Genomic DNA, 18,070 nt, shown 5'->3' with positions numbered 1-18,070 from the left:
GTAAAAAATCACTGCAACAGGTGCACAATGTGGTTTTCAAGCAATAGTTCGTATTAGACAGAGTATCGGTCCTCTGCCCTGATTCCCTTAAGGCTCCAAGTGTGCCACCCAAGCAAGATCAATGGTCCGAAATGGTATTTGAAGTCCCACCTGTGTTGGTATCGTCACAGGGGTATGGCGTAGCTCCACATGTATTTCTATCAATTGAGAGTTTTACTCACTGTGTCCCGTATGGTCTCACTCTGTGTATCCCGTACTCGGTTGCTGCCGTGGCGTCCCACGCTTCCACCTTTCTCCGGTATGTTTGTCTTACTTCCGGCTCTGTCGGGATCTCGCCTTTGGTCTCGCGAGAATCTTGTTTCAGATAGTTGTTTCGTGAGTCCCAATACGTGTGTGTGAGTTGACTAGCGTTCTTCCCGTCTCTATTAGGATTATCGGGTCTCGGTCCTTTAGTACATGGCCATGCACCGTCTCACAGGTAACACCCAGACGCGTTTCGAGATGCTATCTCTTCATCAGTGGGTTGCCTGTGAGTGGTGATGTCTTGGTTCTTATGCTCTCATCTTGATTGCTTAATTGGTCACACTTGTTTTCGCTGTGAGGTCCCGTTCACAATTGGTTTTTATTTTTTTTCCCTGTAATTCTGTTGTTTCCTCAATTTTTCACCATCCTCAGGGATTTTGTTGTGCATCAGTTGCTTTTAAAATTGTCATATAGCATCACATTATACGATATGGCATACAATATAAAAAATAAAAAAATAATATAAAATGTAACATCAATTAGATGGTATACCCTGTAGCATAAGACCGGAAATATAGAAAACAATATAGAAAGTTTTTTTTCCCTAGAAAGACCACTAGGGCTCAGTCTACTCAAAACCAATTTACAATGGACATTAGGGGTTGCTTAACGTGTGATTCCTCCAGTGTTGTCTACCTTTTCCAGTGCCCCTGCCAGAAACAATATATTGGCAGAACGAAGAGACCCCTGAGGGTCAGAATTACAGAACATCTAAATAACATCAGGAAGGGATATGAAAATCACTCCCTATCTAACCATTTCAAATTGGTACATAACAGCGACCCCAGGGGTTTCTCGTTCATGGCCCTGGAGAAGGTGGACATACACTGGAGGGGAGGGAATCACATTATGAGAATGTCACGGGCAGAGTCCAGGAGAATATACGACTTTGGGAGTCTTCTCCCTGCAGGACTAAATTCAGATCTGGAAATTTTTGGGTTCATATAAAATATGGATCCACTTGTACGTATGGGGTTAAGTAGAGGAAACACAGAATTAGACCGAGAAACTCGACAGAAAGAACGAGCCATGATATGTAGGTGGATTCTTGATGGAAGCATCTCTGATATCCCCAAAAATAGAAACCCTCCGATAAGGTTGTCCCCCTATAAGGGTCTCTACATAAAAATGCAGGACGACCCTATACAGCTATAAACAAAGGTTTAGATAAGAAATAGACAGCACTATGAGAAATCTGTCCCCCCATAAAAATGCGTAATTATCCCATACAGCTATAGACAAATACATATATGAGAAATCTGTCTTGAATGAAACAGAATGAGATCTTTATTGAAGGGCAAATGAACTATTTATGAAATATATAAAAACGGTAAAATCTCTGAAAAATAGAAAGCCCATACAAGAAGAAAAACTCATGAATAAATTGTCCCTAAAAGGAGATACCAAATTGGTATAATTGAGGATCTAAAGAAAAAACGAAATAGTCTATTAAAAAATAGTAATAGAAAACAAAGACAGACATACAGTTTCTGGCTGACAGAGATACACTTATGAAAAAAAACTTTCTATATTGTTTTCTATATTTCCGGTCTTATGCTACAGGGTATACCATCTAATTGATGTTACATTTTATATTATTTTTTTATTTTTTATATTGTATGCCATATCGTATAATGTGATGCTATATGACAATTTTAAAAGCAACTGATGCACAACAAAATCCCTGAGGATGGTGAAAAATTGAGGAAACAACAGAATTACAGGGAAAAAAAAATAAAAACCAATTGTGAACGGGACCTCACAGCGAAAACAAGTGTGACCAATTAAGCAATCAAGATGAGAGCATAAGAACCAAGACATCACCACTCACAGGCAACCCACTGATGAAGAGATAGCATCTCGAAACGCGTCTGGGTGTTACCTGTGAGACGGTGCATGGCCATGTACTAAAGGACCGAGACCCGATAATCCTAATAGAGACGGGAAGAACGCTAGTCAACTCACACACACGTATTGGGACTCACGAAACAACTATCTGAAACAAGATTCTCGCGAGACCAAAGGCGAGATCCCGACAGAGCCGGAAGTAAGACAAACATACCGGAGAAAGGTGGAAGCGTGGGACGCCACGGCAGCAACCGAGTACGGGATACACAGAGTGAGACCATACGGGACACAGTGAGTAAAACTCTCAATTGATAGAAATACATGTGGAGCTACGCCATACCCCTGTGACGATACCAACACAGGTGGGACTTCAAATACCATTTCGGACCATTGATCTTGCTTGGGTGGCACACTTGGAGCCTTAAGGGAATCAGGGCAGAGGACCGATACTCTGTCTAATACGAACTATTGCTTGAAAACCACATTGTGCACCTGTTGCAGTGATTTTTTACCTAACTATTGGTTTCAAATTGTCAATCCATAAGGAGCTAAACAAATAGCCCTATAAACAAGCCGCTTGACCATAGATGACTGCGATTCATCAGTCACACTAAACAAGTGGGATACAGATGCAGTGATATATGGTGCAGCGAATTATCAGGACAGCATAATAGCGATTGCTTTTTGACTATTGCAAGTTTCGAACTGAATGTGTGTATCATTATTTGTTTTTATATCTATTTAAGAAGTGCACAAATAGTTATTATTTAATAAAAGTTTTATAAATTTAAAACAATCCCACGTGTACTCCGACTGTTTGAGTGCCGGTTCCACTTTATACATAATGAAAGTAGCCTTAAGCTTACGACATCTACAGGTTTAGTAATTCTGCCCCTTTGTTTTTAACTTTAGGGTTGTCATTGGTGTTGATCGAATCTGAATTTCAGGAAAAATTGTATTCGCCACGAAGGTGAATTTCCTCATGCTTCATGGTAACAAATCTATTACTCCTGAAATGGAGGTAAAAAAACAACATACTCACCTCATCCATTTGCGCACAAAGAGGCCATCGCAACCATCTTGATTGCAGAAACTGCGCGAAATCTCATGTGGGGTGACGTGTGCATCACCGCGCTGTCCGGGCACTAGAAATTTTGCATGGTGTCTTAAATAAAGATGTCTGTGACGGCCTCTCCGCGATCAAATGGGTAAGGTGATATGTATCACTTACATATTACGTGAAAGTAGGAATAGACTCTTCCACATGAGGAGAATACCAATAGATATGTTCTATACAGAGGTTATGTGAGGTCTTCCGACTATGATGCATAAATATTGTCAAACAAAGGTGAAAATCATACGCCCTTAGGACAACCTTGTATCCTTGTAAAAAAAAATCATTAATTAAAAGGTGCTTCAATAGAAATAGAGTTAAAAGAGTGCTTCAACAATATGGTTCTTCCTATTTGGTATACTCCATAAATGTCACGATTTGTCTAGCCCTTTACTCAAGCAATCACCGATACCTGTGCCCAAGAGCTAAACCTGGACATACCTCCATTTTCACCCAGGCAGCCCCCCCTGATTTGATCATCGGAGCAGTTCATGCTCCGATGCTCTCCTTTGCCCTGCACAAACAAAGGCATTTTTACGAGTTCCGGTGACGAACCGTGCCCTCCATGGAGCTGCCAGGAAGCCCGGTGACATTACCGGCACTGATGGGCGGGCTTGAGCGCTGCCCTAGCCAGGAAAACAGCTAGGGCAACGCTGAAGCATGCCCATCAGAGCTGCTGACGTCACCGAACACACTGCCGGGTGGAAGCTTCCGCCCGGCAGTGTGTTATTGTAAACAAAAGAGCCCTTGCCCTGCATGATCACGCAGGGCAAGGGAGCGCATTGGAGCATGAGATGCTCTGATGCTAACATCAGGGGGGCTGCTTGCGTGAAAATATGGGTATGTCCGGGTTCAGCTCTGAACCTGGACAACCCCTTTAATGCTGGAAAAATGCTTGTGTACTTTGGGCAAAGCATGAAATATTGGGCATGTAAATAATGCAATGTTGATATGCTCAAGTTTTTTTTTCTGTAACCATGCCAATTGGCACTCCCTCCTGTAGGAGCTAGAGATGAGCGAATTTAAAAAAAATAATAGATTCGGACGCTTTTCCGAATATTTCCCAAAAATTTGCTTTGTTCAGAATTAATTTGTTACGAAGCATGTTAAATCACTATATCCTGGCCATCTTGTTGTACATCACAGTGAATTGCAGCAACATGCATAGCTAGTCCTTTCTGGTAGTGGAGAAGTTACTGTGACAGGCAGGTAGACACACCAATAACAGTAGAATTAGACGGCTTTTTCACCCCAATTTGAGAATCAAGGCCTAATGGAATTGCTTATCTATTAAACAAGGAGGACATTGTTCGATTAGATAGCTATGTGCCATACAAGTCCTCTGTGCCTATGCAAAGTGCACGGTCTTTTATGGGTCCCTTCAGCTTCAGATTACACAGCCTGCACTGTTCCTACAGTCTCCCTATACTCTCCCTATGCTTACCCTACAGTGTGTAAAAACTACCTACACTGTCCCTGTAATCTCCCTATCCAATATTCCACAATTAAAGGCTTTTTGAACACTGTCCCTAGCACTTGTCACGTCTTTCCCTACGCTCAAATCACAGTAAAATGGCAGAGACCAAGCAGGATTAGGCCTTTTATAGTGCTGTGACATCACGATGGATGGCCATCTGCTGATTGGCTGGCTGCATAGCATTATGGTCATATTGCATTCACGGGGCTTCTTACTTTCACTTTGCAACATATGTAGCTGCCATTTTAGGACAAAGCAATTTGTTACCACGAAGCGCAAGAAAATTCGGAATAAAACTTGTGAATCAAATATTTCCTAAACTTCAGATCAAATTTGACTTTGGAAGCTTCTATTCGCTCAATACTAGTAGCAGCTCCGCAAGTTGGTTCCTGAACATTAGATTTTCATCTAATCTGCAGCACACCTTATTATGTGCCAATAGTTTTAGAATTTCCTGCTCCTACAGGCTTTTATCTGTGACCACAATTGAACCACCTTTATCTGCAGCTCAAATTACTACATGAGGATTATTATGTAATCCTTTAAGGCATCATTTTCTTCTTTCGTGAGATTATGTTGTAAATCCTCACTTTTCTCATGTAGCTTCTTTTTAATGCTTGTTCCACAAGAAATCCTCTATTGCTTCTTTGTTGCACCAGATAAAAGGGATTAGGAATGCGCTTTCACAGATCCTGTTTTGATTTCTGTTGGTGGTCGACATTCCTCCTCCAGCTGGTTTAAATTAAAGGGGTATGCCACAAATCTCTTGAATGAAGCCACAAAGTGAATGGAGAGCATGGCTGGGACAAGGTAGTTCAGTGACCTAGGCGGAGCCGGTAAATTGACAGGGATGTGCAGCCCCCTCTGCCGCATAAGAAGACACTAGTATTACTATGCGGCAAATTATACATGGGGTACTGTTAAAAATGTAGCAAATCAGCCCCCAAATTTTTACAGGCCACTGTCATCCTGCTGCTACCCCCAAAACTGTGCCTGCTGTGCTCCACCATGCCCACAAGCACTATACTGTCAGAAGTAACAGTGCCATATAGAGAGTGCCCCCATAGTAATGGTTCTCCCAGACTGCCCTCATTAGCAATAGTGCCCCCAAAAGTGGTAATACTCCCCAAGAGGGCCCCCATTAAAAGCAATGCCTACATTTTGTGTCTAATAATAATAACGCCTATGCAGATCCCCACTAGTAATAATGCCACCATAGTGCCCTCAGTATTTATAATGCCACTCTAGCAGTGAACCCTGTAGCTGTAATGCCCTGTTGCAGTTACAACTCCCCTGTAGTGCATATATATATATATATATATATATATATATACAGTGGCGGAAATAATTATTTGACCCCTCACTGATTTTGTAAGTTTGTCCAATGACAAAGAAATGAAAAGTCTCAGAACAGTATCATTTCAATGGTAGGTTTATTGTAACAGTGGCAGATAGCACATCAAAAGGAAAATCGAAAAAATAACTTTAAATAAAAGATAGCAACTGATTTGCATTTCATTGAGTGAAATAAGTATTTGAACCCCTACCAGCCATTAAGAGTTCTGGCTCCCACAGAGTGGTTAGACACTTCTACTCAATTAGTCACCCTCATTAAGGACACCTGTCTTAACTAGTCACCTGTATAAAAGACACCTGTCCACAGAATCAATCAATCAAGCAGACTCCAAACTCTCCAACATGGGAAAGACCAAAGAGCTGTCCAAGGATGTCAGAGACAAAATTGTAGACCTGCACAAGGCTGGAATGGGCTACAAAACCATTAGCAAGAAGCTGGGAGAGAAGGTGACAACTGTTGGTGCGATTGTTCGAAAATGGAAGGAGCACAAAATGACCATCAATCGACCTCGCTCTGGGGCTCCACGCAAGATCTCACCTCGTGGGGTGTCAATGGTTCTGAGAAAGGTGAAAAAGCATCCTAGAACTACACGGGAGGAGTTAGTTAATGACCTCAAATTAGCAGGGACCACAGTCACCAAGAAAACCATTGGAAACACATTACACCGCAATGGATTAAAATCCTGCAGGGCTCGCAAGGTCCCCCTGCTCAGGAAGGCACATGTGCAGGCCCGTCTGAAGTTTGCCAATGAACACCTGAATGATTCAGAGAGTGACTGGGAGAAGGTGCTGTGGTCTGATGAGGCCAAAATAGAGCTCTTTGGCATTAACTCAACTCGCTGTGTTTGGAGGAAGAAAAACGCTGCCTATGACCCCCAAAACACCGTCCCCACCGTCAAGCATGGGGGTGGAAACATTTTGCTTTGGGGGTGTTTTTCTGCTAAGGGCACAGGACAACTTATTCGCATAAACGGGAAAATGGACGGAGCCATGTATCGTGAAATCCTGAGCGACAACCTCCTTCCCTCTGCCAGGAAACTGAAAATGGGTCGTGGATGGGTGTTCCAGCACGACAATGACCCAAAACATACAGCAAAGGCAACAAAGGAGTGTCTCAAGAAGAAGCACATTAAGGTCATGGAGTGGCCTAGTCAGTCTCCGGACCTTAATCCAATCGAAAACCTATGGAGGGAGCTCAAGCTCAGAGTTGCACAGAGACAGCCTCGAAACCTTAGGGATTTAGAGATGATCTGCAAAGAGGAGTGGACCAACATTCCTCCTAAAATGTGCGCAAACTTGGTCATCAATTACAAGAAACGTTTGACCTCTGTGCTTGCAAACAAGGGTTTTTCCACCAAGTATTAAGTCTTTTTTTGTTAGAGGGTTCAAATACTTATTTCACTCAATGAAATGCAAATCAGTTGCTATCTTTTATTTAAAGTTATTTTTTTGATTTTCCTTTTGATGTGCTATCTGCCACTGTTACAATAAACCTACCATTGAAATGATACTGTTCTGAGACTTTTCATTTCTTTGTCATTGGACAAACTTACAAAATCAGTGAGGGGTCAAATAATTATTTCCTCCACTGTATATATATATACTGTATATAATTCCACATGTGTTAATTCATAGTTTTGATGCCTTCAGTGTGAAGCTACAATTTTCATAGTGATGAAAATAAAGTAAAGTCTTTGAATGAGAAGGTGTGTCCAAACTTTTGGTCTGTACTGTATATATATATATATATATATATATATATACATATAAGCAAAAAACGGAACAGCACCTCCTGAGACTAATCGCAGGTGCAAGCTACCCGGCAATAATACAGCAAACAAATAAAGTAGCAGCACACCACTAAATGCACTAAGACTGAGTATACAGGTGAATATGTGAACAGGGTCAAATACATGACGCCAATATTATTATTATTATTATTTACTGCAAATGCAGTAAAGAAGCTATTAGCACATATTATTGATCAAAAATATGTCGGGCCCACCTACCAGGCGACAAGGTTGCTTCTTATCAGGTGGGACCTACTCTAACATGGAGGGTCCAGCTCAGTTTTTAAATCAGAGTGAAAATGGAGCTGGACCCTCCATGTTAGAGTAGGTCCCACCTGATAAGAAGCAACCTTGTCGCCTGGTAGGTGGGCCCGACATATTTTTGATCAATAATATGCGCTAATAGCTTCTTTACTGCATTTGCAGTAAATAATAATAATAATATTGGCGTCATGTATTTGACCTTGTTCACATATTCACCTGTATACTCAGTCTTAGTGCATTTAGTGGTGTGCTGATACTTTATTTGTTTGCTATATATATATATATATATATATATATATATATATACACATATACACTCACCTAAAGAATTATTAGGAACACCTGTTCTATTTCTCATTAATGCGATTATCTAGTCAACCAATCACATGGCAGTTGCTTCAATGCATGTAGGGTTGTGGTCCTGGTCAAGACAATCTCCTGAACTCCAAACTGAATGTCAGAATGGGAAAGAAAGGTGGGCTACAACAGCAGAAGACCCCACCGGGTACCACTCATCTCCACTACAAATAGGAAAAAGAGGCTACAATTTGTACAAGCTCACCAAAATTGGACTGTTGAAGACTGGAAAAATGTTGCCTGGTCTGATGAGTCTCGATTTCAGTTGAGACATTCAAATGGTAGAGTCTGAATTTGGCGTAAACAGAATGAGAACATGTATCCATCATTCCTTGTTACCAATGTGCAGGCTGGTGGTGGTGTAATGGATTACAAATATGTAAGGATGTGAGGAGGCACTGCAGGTCTATCCGGCACTATCAGAGACGGGAACTGTGCGGCTCAGTCTAAGGCCTCATGCACACGACCGTTGTGTGCATCCGTGGCCGTTGTGCCGTTTTCCGTTTTTTTTTGCGGACCCATTGACTTTCAATGGGTCCGTGGAAAAATCGGAAACTGCACCGTTTGGCAGCCGCATCCGTGATCCGTTTTTCCTGGCCGTGAAAAAAATATGACCTGTCCTATTTTTTTCACGGCCAACGGTTCACGGACCCATTCAAGTCAATGGGTCCGTGAAAATCACGGATGCACACAAGATTGTCATCCGTGTCCGTGATCCGTGTCCGTTTTTTCCTATCATTTCAATGGCAAACTTGACTTAGATTTTTTTTTCATTTTTCATGTCCGTGGATCCTCCAAAAAAGAAGGAAGACCCACGGCGAAAAAACGGTCACGGATCACGGACCAACGGAACCCCGTTTTGCGGACAGTGAAAAAATACTGTCGTGTGCATGAGGCCTAAGGATATCTTTCAGTGGTGCTCTGCTATTAAACAAGAGGTTCACGATAATAATGCGATAAAGTAGAAGAAACGATAGCGGCACTCACCCAGATGTTGCAAGTAGTGTCTTTATTCTTTTAAAGTTGCATAAAAAGTTCAGCAGGCGTGTCATAAGCGTGTATTCGCTGAGTGATCAGCTGGCGACGACCGTTTCACGCACCTTGCGCTTCCTCGGGCCTCTGACCTCATCACGCTACCTGTGCGCTCCCTCTTAACATGTCTCGGTTGCCTAGGCATAACCTGCTTGATTGTATCTGCCATTAGTGATGTCCCGAACTATTCGCCGGCGAATAGTTCCCGGCGAACATAGCTTGTTCGCGTTCGCCGCTGCGGGCGAACATATGTGATTTAATATTTTTCTGTGATCTAATCACATTAGCAAGCCCGTGTGTGTCAGGCGCCCACACATACTGTATTGTGGCCACTGGCTAGTGGCTGGCTAGGCCTGCACTCATACCGTTACAGGGTGTCATTCACTCAAATACCTTGCAGAAAAAAAAATTATATTTAAAATGTAACTGTGATCTAATCACATTAGCAAGCCCGTGTGTGTCAGGCGCCCACACATACTGTATTGTGTCCACTGGCTAGTGACAGGTTCGGCCTGCACTCATACCGTTACAGGGTGTATTTCGCCCAAATACCTTTCAGAAAAAAAATATGTATTTAAAATTTAACTGTGATCTAATCACATTTGCAAGCCCGTGTGTGTCAGGCCCCCACACATACTGTATTGTGTCCACTGGCTAGTGGCTAGGCCTGCACTCATATCGTTACAGGGTGTCATTCACCCAAATACCTTTCAGGAAAAAAAAAAATATTTAACATTTTCTGTGATCTAATTACATTTGCAAGCCCGTGTGTGTCAGCCAGGCCCACACAGACTGTACTTTGCCCACTGCCCATCACTTATATAGAGTGGCACAGTACCTTGCACGCATAGTAACAATTATCTAATAAAAATTACAGGCAGAGGCAGGTGTGCTGTGCCTCTTTTTCTCCACACATAGTGTTGTGTGTTTCTTCCAAACAACTCAACTTTGGTTTCATCTGTCCACAGAATATTTTGCCAATACTGCTGTGGAACATCCAGGTGCTCTTGTGCAAACTGTAAACATGCAGCAATGTTTTTTTTTTGGACAGCAGTGGCTTCCTCTGTGGTATCCTCCCATGAAATCCATTCTTGTTTAGTGTTTTACGTATCGTAGATTTGCTAACAGGGATGTTAGCATATGCCAGAGACTTTTGAAAGTCTTTAGCTGACACTCTAGGATTCTTCTTCACCTCATTGAGCAATCTGCACTGTGCTCTTGCAGTCATCTTTACAGGATGGCCACTCCTAGGGAGAGTAGCAGCAGGGCTAAACTTTCTCCAGTTATAGACAATTTGTCTTACCGTGGACTGATGAACAGCAAGGCTTTTGGAGATACTTTTATAACCCTTTCCAGCTTTATGCAAGGCAACAATTTTTAATCGTAGGTCTTCTGAGAGCTCTTTTGTTCAAGGCATCATTCACATTAGGCAATGCTTTTTGTGAAAAGCAAACCCAGAACTGGTGTGTATTTTTTATAGGGCAGGGCAGCTGTAACCAACACTTCCAATCACATCTCATTGATTGGAGTCAAGTTGGCTGACACCTCACTCCAATTAGCTCTTGGAGATATCATTAGTCTAAGGGTTCACATACTTTTTCCACCTGCACTGTGAATATTTACATAGTGTGTTCAATAAAAACAAGGTAACATTTATTTATTTGTGTGGTATTAGTTTAGGCAGACTGTGATTGTCTATTGTTGTGACTTAGATGAAGATCAGATCACATTTCATGACCAATTTGTGCAGAAATCCATACCATTCCAAAGGGTTTACATACTTTTCTTGCAACTGTATATAGATGTCACGGTGGGGAATGTAGGGAATTTGGGCAACTAGGCCTGGATACCGGGATAAGGGGAGCAAGTCACCTCCTAATGCAACCCTCATCCTATTCCTGACTTTCTAATTGTATGAGCCAGCCTCGATGGTAGGGGGGCTCATACTCTGGAATCTGGATCCTTATGACCCTAACAATACCTGAAAAATGAGTCAGGAATAAGAGACGACTGGTTCATTCACAACATGGATGAACCGGAGTCTCACACAGGCCTAGCAACTAGGAAGAAGCAGGCAGCAAGCAAAAACACATAGCAGAAGGTAAGAGCCCAGTGCAAAATGACAAGCATTGGAACAACAGCACTTACCTGCCACAATGACTAGTTGGAACAACTACTGCTTGCTGACTTGTGGTTCCCCCTCTGAGGAACCCCTGGGACCCGCTCACCGGAGGTACAGACAAACAAGGGGATGTATAGCAACCATGCTGGGAAATACACCAAACATACCAGACATAGAACACCAAACTAGACATAACAACAAATCCCCAAACCCACACTAAACATAAGAACACGTAAGGTAGGAAACAAGGAGGAGAACATAGGGAGACATCGCTAAAGACCTTGATGTTCCACAAGGAGTCCCTCACGGACAGGTGACACATCCAGAGAGGAGCAAAGCTCCTTCTCCTACAAAGGCGAACAAAGAACTGACCTTAAGCTCACAACTCCAACATAAGAAGAGCGATGAGGCAACACCCAGCTCCACCTTGCACGCCTTAACCCCATACACATCAAAATGGGAAGAAACACCAAACTTAAAGAGAAAGTGTCCAAAAATGCTAAAATAACACTTAGCCACTGGCATCAAGCATGCACGGCAAAAGTGTCACGGTCCACTACCACTAGACCATGACACAGCTCTGACACTTCCTCCCCTCAAAGCCCTCCCAAAACATAACAGGCAAAAAAAAATCAGAATCTGTGTCAGCACGTCCCTCAAAACTGCTGCCAGGACCACCAACTAGGCCCCTTCCAGCCAGCCGACAAACAGTCAGGAGAGACCATACTGAACACTGCATCCATCTCTGACACAGTTCCCACTCCAGACTGATGCTAGTAAACATTCCCTAACCAGCACACAGCCAGTATGCCAAAGGAATGCTGCCATTAATACAACCAGAGATAGGAATCACTGAAAACTGGACGAGGGGACACACCAACACAAGCAACGGTTCATAACCATGGCAACCACCAGTTACAAAGAACCGCACCGTTAACGGTGACCCCCCTTTCACCATAAATGGATGGCTATACTTTCTGCGCCCTCTTCCAAACAAAAGAAACACCTGGGGAGCCATTGTGAAACATACTGTCACGGTGGGGAGTGGGGGAAAACTCCCCACCGTACAATGTACCGAATTTTGGAAAGCAACTAGGCCTGGATACCGGGATAAGGGGAGCAGGTCACCTCCTAACACCACCCTCATCCTATCCCTGACCTCCTAACTGCATGAGCCGGCCTCCATGGTAGGGGGGCTCATACTCTGGAACCTAGGTCCTTCTGACCTTAACGATCCCTGAAATAACTTTATTGATCCCTGTAAAATGAGTCAGGAATAAGGGACAACCGGTTCATCCACGACAGCACACACATAGCAGCAGGTAAGAGCCCAGCGCAAAATGACAAGCACTGGAAAAACATCACTTACCTGCCACAATGACTGGGTGGAACAACTACTGCTTGCTAACTTGTGGTTCCCCACCTGAGGAACCCCTGATACCCTCTCACCGGAGGTACAGACAAACAAGGGGATGTCTAGCAGCCATGCAGGGCAATACACCAAATATACTAGACATAGAGCACCAAACTAGACATAACCACAAATCCCCAAAACAAACCCACACCAAACATAAAAACAGGTAAGGTAGGAAACAAGGAGGAGAACATAGGGAGACATTGCTAAAGACCTTGAGGAGGCCCTCTGTGAAGGGGGAATATTAATCACCAATATTTATGCAGATATCGACAATTCATATTCATAAATAGGAGGCGCCGTCTATTGATGACTCTGCCTATCTATACCTTTATATAACAATAATACAATACCTTCGCTATACTTTACACTACGCTAGCTGCATGCGCCTCACTAACTCACTACCGCTAACAAGTACACGCTACACAAAGGGTACAAATATAACAGTATTTATTAAAACCTAATACACTAAGCACGCAATACACTAACAATACAGCACTAAATATACAGTACTCAACTACACTGCACGTTCCCAAATTCCACCCATAAACTATCTATACAATTCACACATACAAGTATATTAACAGCCCACCCACCTGGTTCTATTTACTATCCCTATAGGGTACGACGAGTGTTAACTATAATCTATACAGTGATAAGGGTGAGATATCTAGGGGTAAGCACAACAGACAGGGACCAGGGTGAATCAGGGCACAATGTAAGAGTTAATCAGGGGTGGTCAAGGGTAGTTCAGGGTTTATAGGGTTAAATATTGCAGTAGGGGGTCAGGGAACGGGGTAAAACGTTAGTGGGATAGTGGTAGGGATCGTTGGTGGGATGGGGATAATATGGGGGATAGATCAGGGGTTATAGGGTTAAATATGGATAGGGGATAATGGAGAGTGGGGGTTCATTGGTGGGATAGTGGGGGTTAATGGAGTGGGGGATCGTTGGTGGGATAGTGGGGGTTAATGGAATTCATTGGTGGGATAGTGGGGGTGATACTCAGTCCTTCCGCTCGTTGTCCAGGGGATGCTCGTCGTCCTGGGGATGATTCTTCAGGGTGGGCGGCCGGCTCCCTTCTCCTAAGTGCAGGGCTTGCCGGACTTATATGTCCGGCCGCCTGCACTGCCGTAACGCCCACACAGCGGCGCGCGAGCGCGCACCACTGTGAAGGACACGTGGGCCGGCGCGGTGAGATGACGTCACCGTGCCAGCCCGCGCGTCCCTGCACGCACGCCGCAGGGCCGTGCGCGCTTGCTGACAGGCGGGAGATCCTTTGATCTCCCGTCTATAGCTTTCTGCATTCCGGACAGCGCAATGGTAATTGCGCTGCCGGAATGCGCATAATAGAGGGAGGGGAGGTATCTCCTCTCTCTATTATGCTTAATTATCTCCAGCAGGGCTGCAGATAATTAGAACAAAAGAACTCAAATTCTTTAGAATTTGAATCCTTTGTGTTCACCAGAATGACCGGACCTTTTCCGGTCATCCTGGCGCCTTCACCCAGATTACATCAATGTGAATGCTTGGGGCACATTCACATTGATGCATCTGGGTCCATGTAGGGGGGGATTTATATGATGTATATTCAGGGGGAATCAGAGGCATTTATTATTCAGGGGGCATATATTATATTATTCAGGGGGCATATATTATTCAGGGGGCATATTCAGGGGGCAACATATATTCAGGGGCATCATCTATTCAGGGGGCATCATATATTGAATACATGAATTCCCACAGGGGCAGGAATGAGCCCCTGGGGAATATCAGAGGCGGATGGGCACAGGTGCTGGGCACATCTGCGCACATCGCCCTCTGAGGGGACCATTTATGCACCACTAATATATATAATGCATGCCACAGTAGGCATGCATATATATTTATGCATACCTGCCACCCTTCCTCAACACCCTCACAGACAGGTGACATATCCACAGAGGAGCAAAGCTCCTTCTCCTATGAAGGCAGACAAACAACTGACCTCCAGCTCACAACTCCAACATAAGAAGAGCCATGAGGCCACACCCAGCTCCACCTTGCACACCTTAACCCCATACACACAAACACCAAACTTAAAGAGGAAGTGTCCAAACATGCTAAAACAACACGTTGCCACCGGCAACAAGCATGCACAGCAAAAGTGTCACTGTCTACTACCACCAGACCATGATACAGCGGTGACAATAGAGTTGTCAGTCACAGATTAGGACCACCCATTTGACTCCTAACCCAGGAATAAGGATTAAAGTAAATAAAATACTAGTTATATTCAGTCTTTTCCCACAAAACCATCTGCTCAGCTACTCCTATTATATAACAGGCTGACTGCAGATCAGACACCATGGTCAACATAATAGGTTCCTTTTAAATACTGACTCTGTATACTGTATGCAGTTTTTTATATTCTCATGTCTTTCAGGGGACGGAACCAGAACCTGGATAAAATAATCGTACAGGCTGAACTTTACCTGATGAAGTGTCTGATACGGTTTCTTCAGGTCTAGAATGTGAAGGTTTCCAATGATTGGTAACGGTCTGGGTCCAGGGGGCAGATTATAGCGATTTTTTTCTTTCCATCCAAAGAAAAGTAGGGCAAGAAAAAGGCATAAAATGATGGACAGAACCAGTGTGTTGGGATCAGAGATGGTCATGGTGCCAGGAAAGGTTTCTGTGGAAAGACAAATTGAATCATGACTATACAGGTAACAGCAATTGATTTATACAGGACTGATTTTGAGCAAAGCAAAGCATCTGAAGTGGAATTCATTCTGACTTTTAGGAAAAACTTGATTCTCTACAACTCTACAGCTCTAGTGACCTCCCAATTTCTTGATCATCTTTGAGATGCTTGTACATTTGATTAGAGTCACGTGGTAAATTCAGTTGATTGGACATGATTTGAAAAGACACAGCCCTGCATATATAAGATCTCATAGCTGACAATGAATCAGAGCAAACACCAAACCATGTGGAGGAAAGAACTGACCATAGAGCTCAGAGACAAGATTGTGTGGAGACACAAATCTGGAGAAGGGTACAAAAAACTTCTGCTGTTGTAGCATACGTGCCACTGCGTCCTGTGACCAAGCATGAATCTGCCAGGGGCCAAACTACCTACAAGCTCTTACTCTGCACAGACTTACTCTTCGGCAAAGTGAGAGTAGATCTCCCTACAAACGCACGGACCTCACAAAAACACCAACGACTTTGCCGTAAATTGGAAACACTACAAAAACCGCTTATATAAATTCTGCTCATGTTCAGGATATGGATTCTTTAGAGCAACAAGGTGGGCTTATAAAGTGAATATTTTATACACAAAAAAATGTACAGTGAGTACATAAAATTGATATAAAAGAGACAAAGCAAAAATAATGTACACAACAGCAATAAGAAAATAAGAAAAATGCTGTCAAATACTAGAACTTACTGCACCCAGGTGGAAAGGCAGAAATGGACACACAATCAGCTCGGCTGTTACACCGTGTAACAATGAGTTATGTCCATGCAACACTTATATAGCATTTGCGGTTTCCAATATAGGCTTCCAATTTCCGGTTGGCACTATGCAAATTCCAGTTCTCTGTTGGGTGGCATTAATGAGGAGAGTGAAGAACATTGAATATTTAAATCTACTTGAAATGTTTCAAATCTCCCACAGAAAATAATTCCCTTCCTCCAATATTTGGTTTAGCAGAGGATAACAGATTTGTATTTATCTCAGTATCTATCTATCTATCTATCTATCTATCTATCTATCTATCTATCTAATATCTATTTATCAATCTATTTATCTATCTCATATCTATCTATCTATCTATCTAATATCTATTATCTCTCTATGTTTTTATCGATTTAACTTGCTATTGCAGAAGTATATACATTGAAATGTAATATCTTCAAGTCTATTATTTATATCTTCAAGTCTATTATACTATTATTAGTATCTTACCTTTAATCCTGCAGTGTTCACAGTAAATCTTTCTTTTTGGTAATGTTTAGCTTCTTAAAGGAAATAAGTCCAGGTCCGGCTTCTTCAGCTTGATTCATCTTCCCGCTGCCAAAACAAAAACTCATATCCTATATCTATCTGTAAGCGAGCTAGTTACTCAGCCCGTAATGGCTGCACAGGTGTGGGTACAGCACAAGTAGAAACAGGATCACAAGATGATGGCTGGGCACAGTGGGCAGGTTTTACTGCTATAATATTTATGAAATAGAATATGATGGTATATAATGTGACTGTTGAAATTGTATGACAAATCATTATCTGTCTGATTGGTCATGCAGTTGTTACTATTAGAAATAAGCAAATTTTTAAAAAATTCGATTTGGCCGGTTCGCCGAATTTTTCTAAAAAATTTGGTTTGATCCTAATTTATTTGCGGCAAATCGCATTAAAAAACAGCTATTACCTGGCTTCAGAGAGCCTTTATAGTGGTGTAGAACACTGTGCCTTGCAGTAACACGCATAGGGAGCCTGCTGTGGTAGTGAAAAAATACTGTGAGTCAGTATGACATGCAGATGACAGGCATCGCTCTTAGAATCACTGCACACTTCGGTTTGGTCACAGGGCCAAAACTGACCAAATAACTCAAGTATGAAATCAGCCTTAGAGGTCGATTTAAGCGCCAAGAAGAAGTGCACTCCATTTTCACCGTAGTCATGTGCTTCCACATAGATGTCTACAGAACCTGTTCTATTAGACGCTTATACAAGTAAAGCCCCTGACAGAGTGGAGAGGGTGTCAGCAGCAAGTTTGTGTTGACGTCACTGATTATTTTGCCCTTCCTCTGATCCATCAGAACAATAACCCCCAAAAAACGGATCTTGTCTGTTGGACATCCGCCTTCACTTGGTCAGCGTTTGGTCAGTAATACATCAGTATTGGTAATGAAAAAAAAAAAAAGGTGTGGATCCAAAATAGAGATGACAAGTGAATGGAATATTTGCATGTCTTCTGTGTTTTGTACCCACTCCTCCTTT

General features: G+C 42.7%; 1 protein-coding gene across 2 annotated transcripts in view; it reads right to left on the bottom strand.

Annotated features, from left to right (window-relative positions):
• Nucleotides 1–17,198, bottom strand: part of LOC122934042 (cytochrome P450 2C5-like) — a 111,125-nt gene extending 93,927 nt beyond the window's left edge. The window contains exons 1-3 of one of the 2 annotated variants that reach the window (XM_044289184.1): nucleotides 17,036–17,198; nucleotides 16,514–16,666; nucleotides 15,552–15,751 (exon numbers count right to left, since the gene is read on the bottom strand). In XM_044289184.1, the coding sequence (XP_044145119.1) occupies nucleotides 15,552–15,734 (183 nt within the window). In that variant the 5' untranslated portion in view covers nucleotides 15,735–15,751; nucleotides 16,514–16,666; nucleotides 17,036–17,198. The remainder of the gene's footprint in view (nucleotides 1–15,551; nucleotides 15,752–16,513; nucleotides 16,667–17,035) is intronic. The other variant, XM_044289183.1, reaches the window with a different exon arrangement.
• Nucleotides 17,199–18,070: the final 872 nt, after the last annotated feature.

The sequence above is a fragment of the Bufo gargarizans genome, chromosome 4 (assembly GCF_014858855.1).
Source record: "Bufo gargarizans isolate SCDJY-AF-19 chromosome 4, ASM1485885v1, whole genome shotgun sequence".
Classification (NCBI taxonomy): Eukaryota; Metazoa; Chordata; class Amphibia; order Anura; family Bufonidae; genus Bufo; species Bufo gargarizans.
This window is presented reverse-complemented; position numbering and strand designations above follow the sequence as displayed.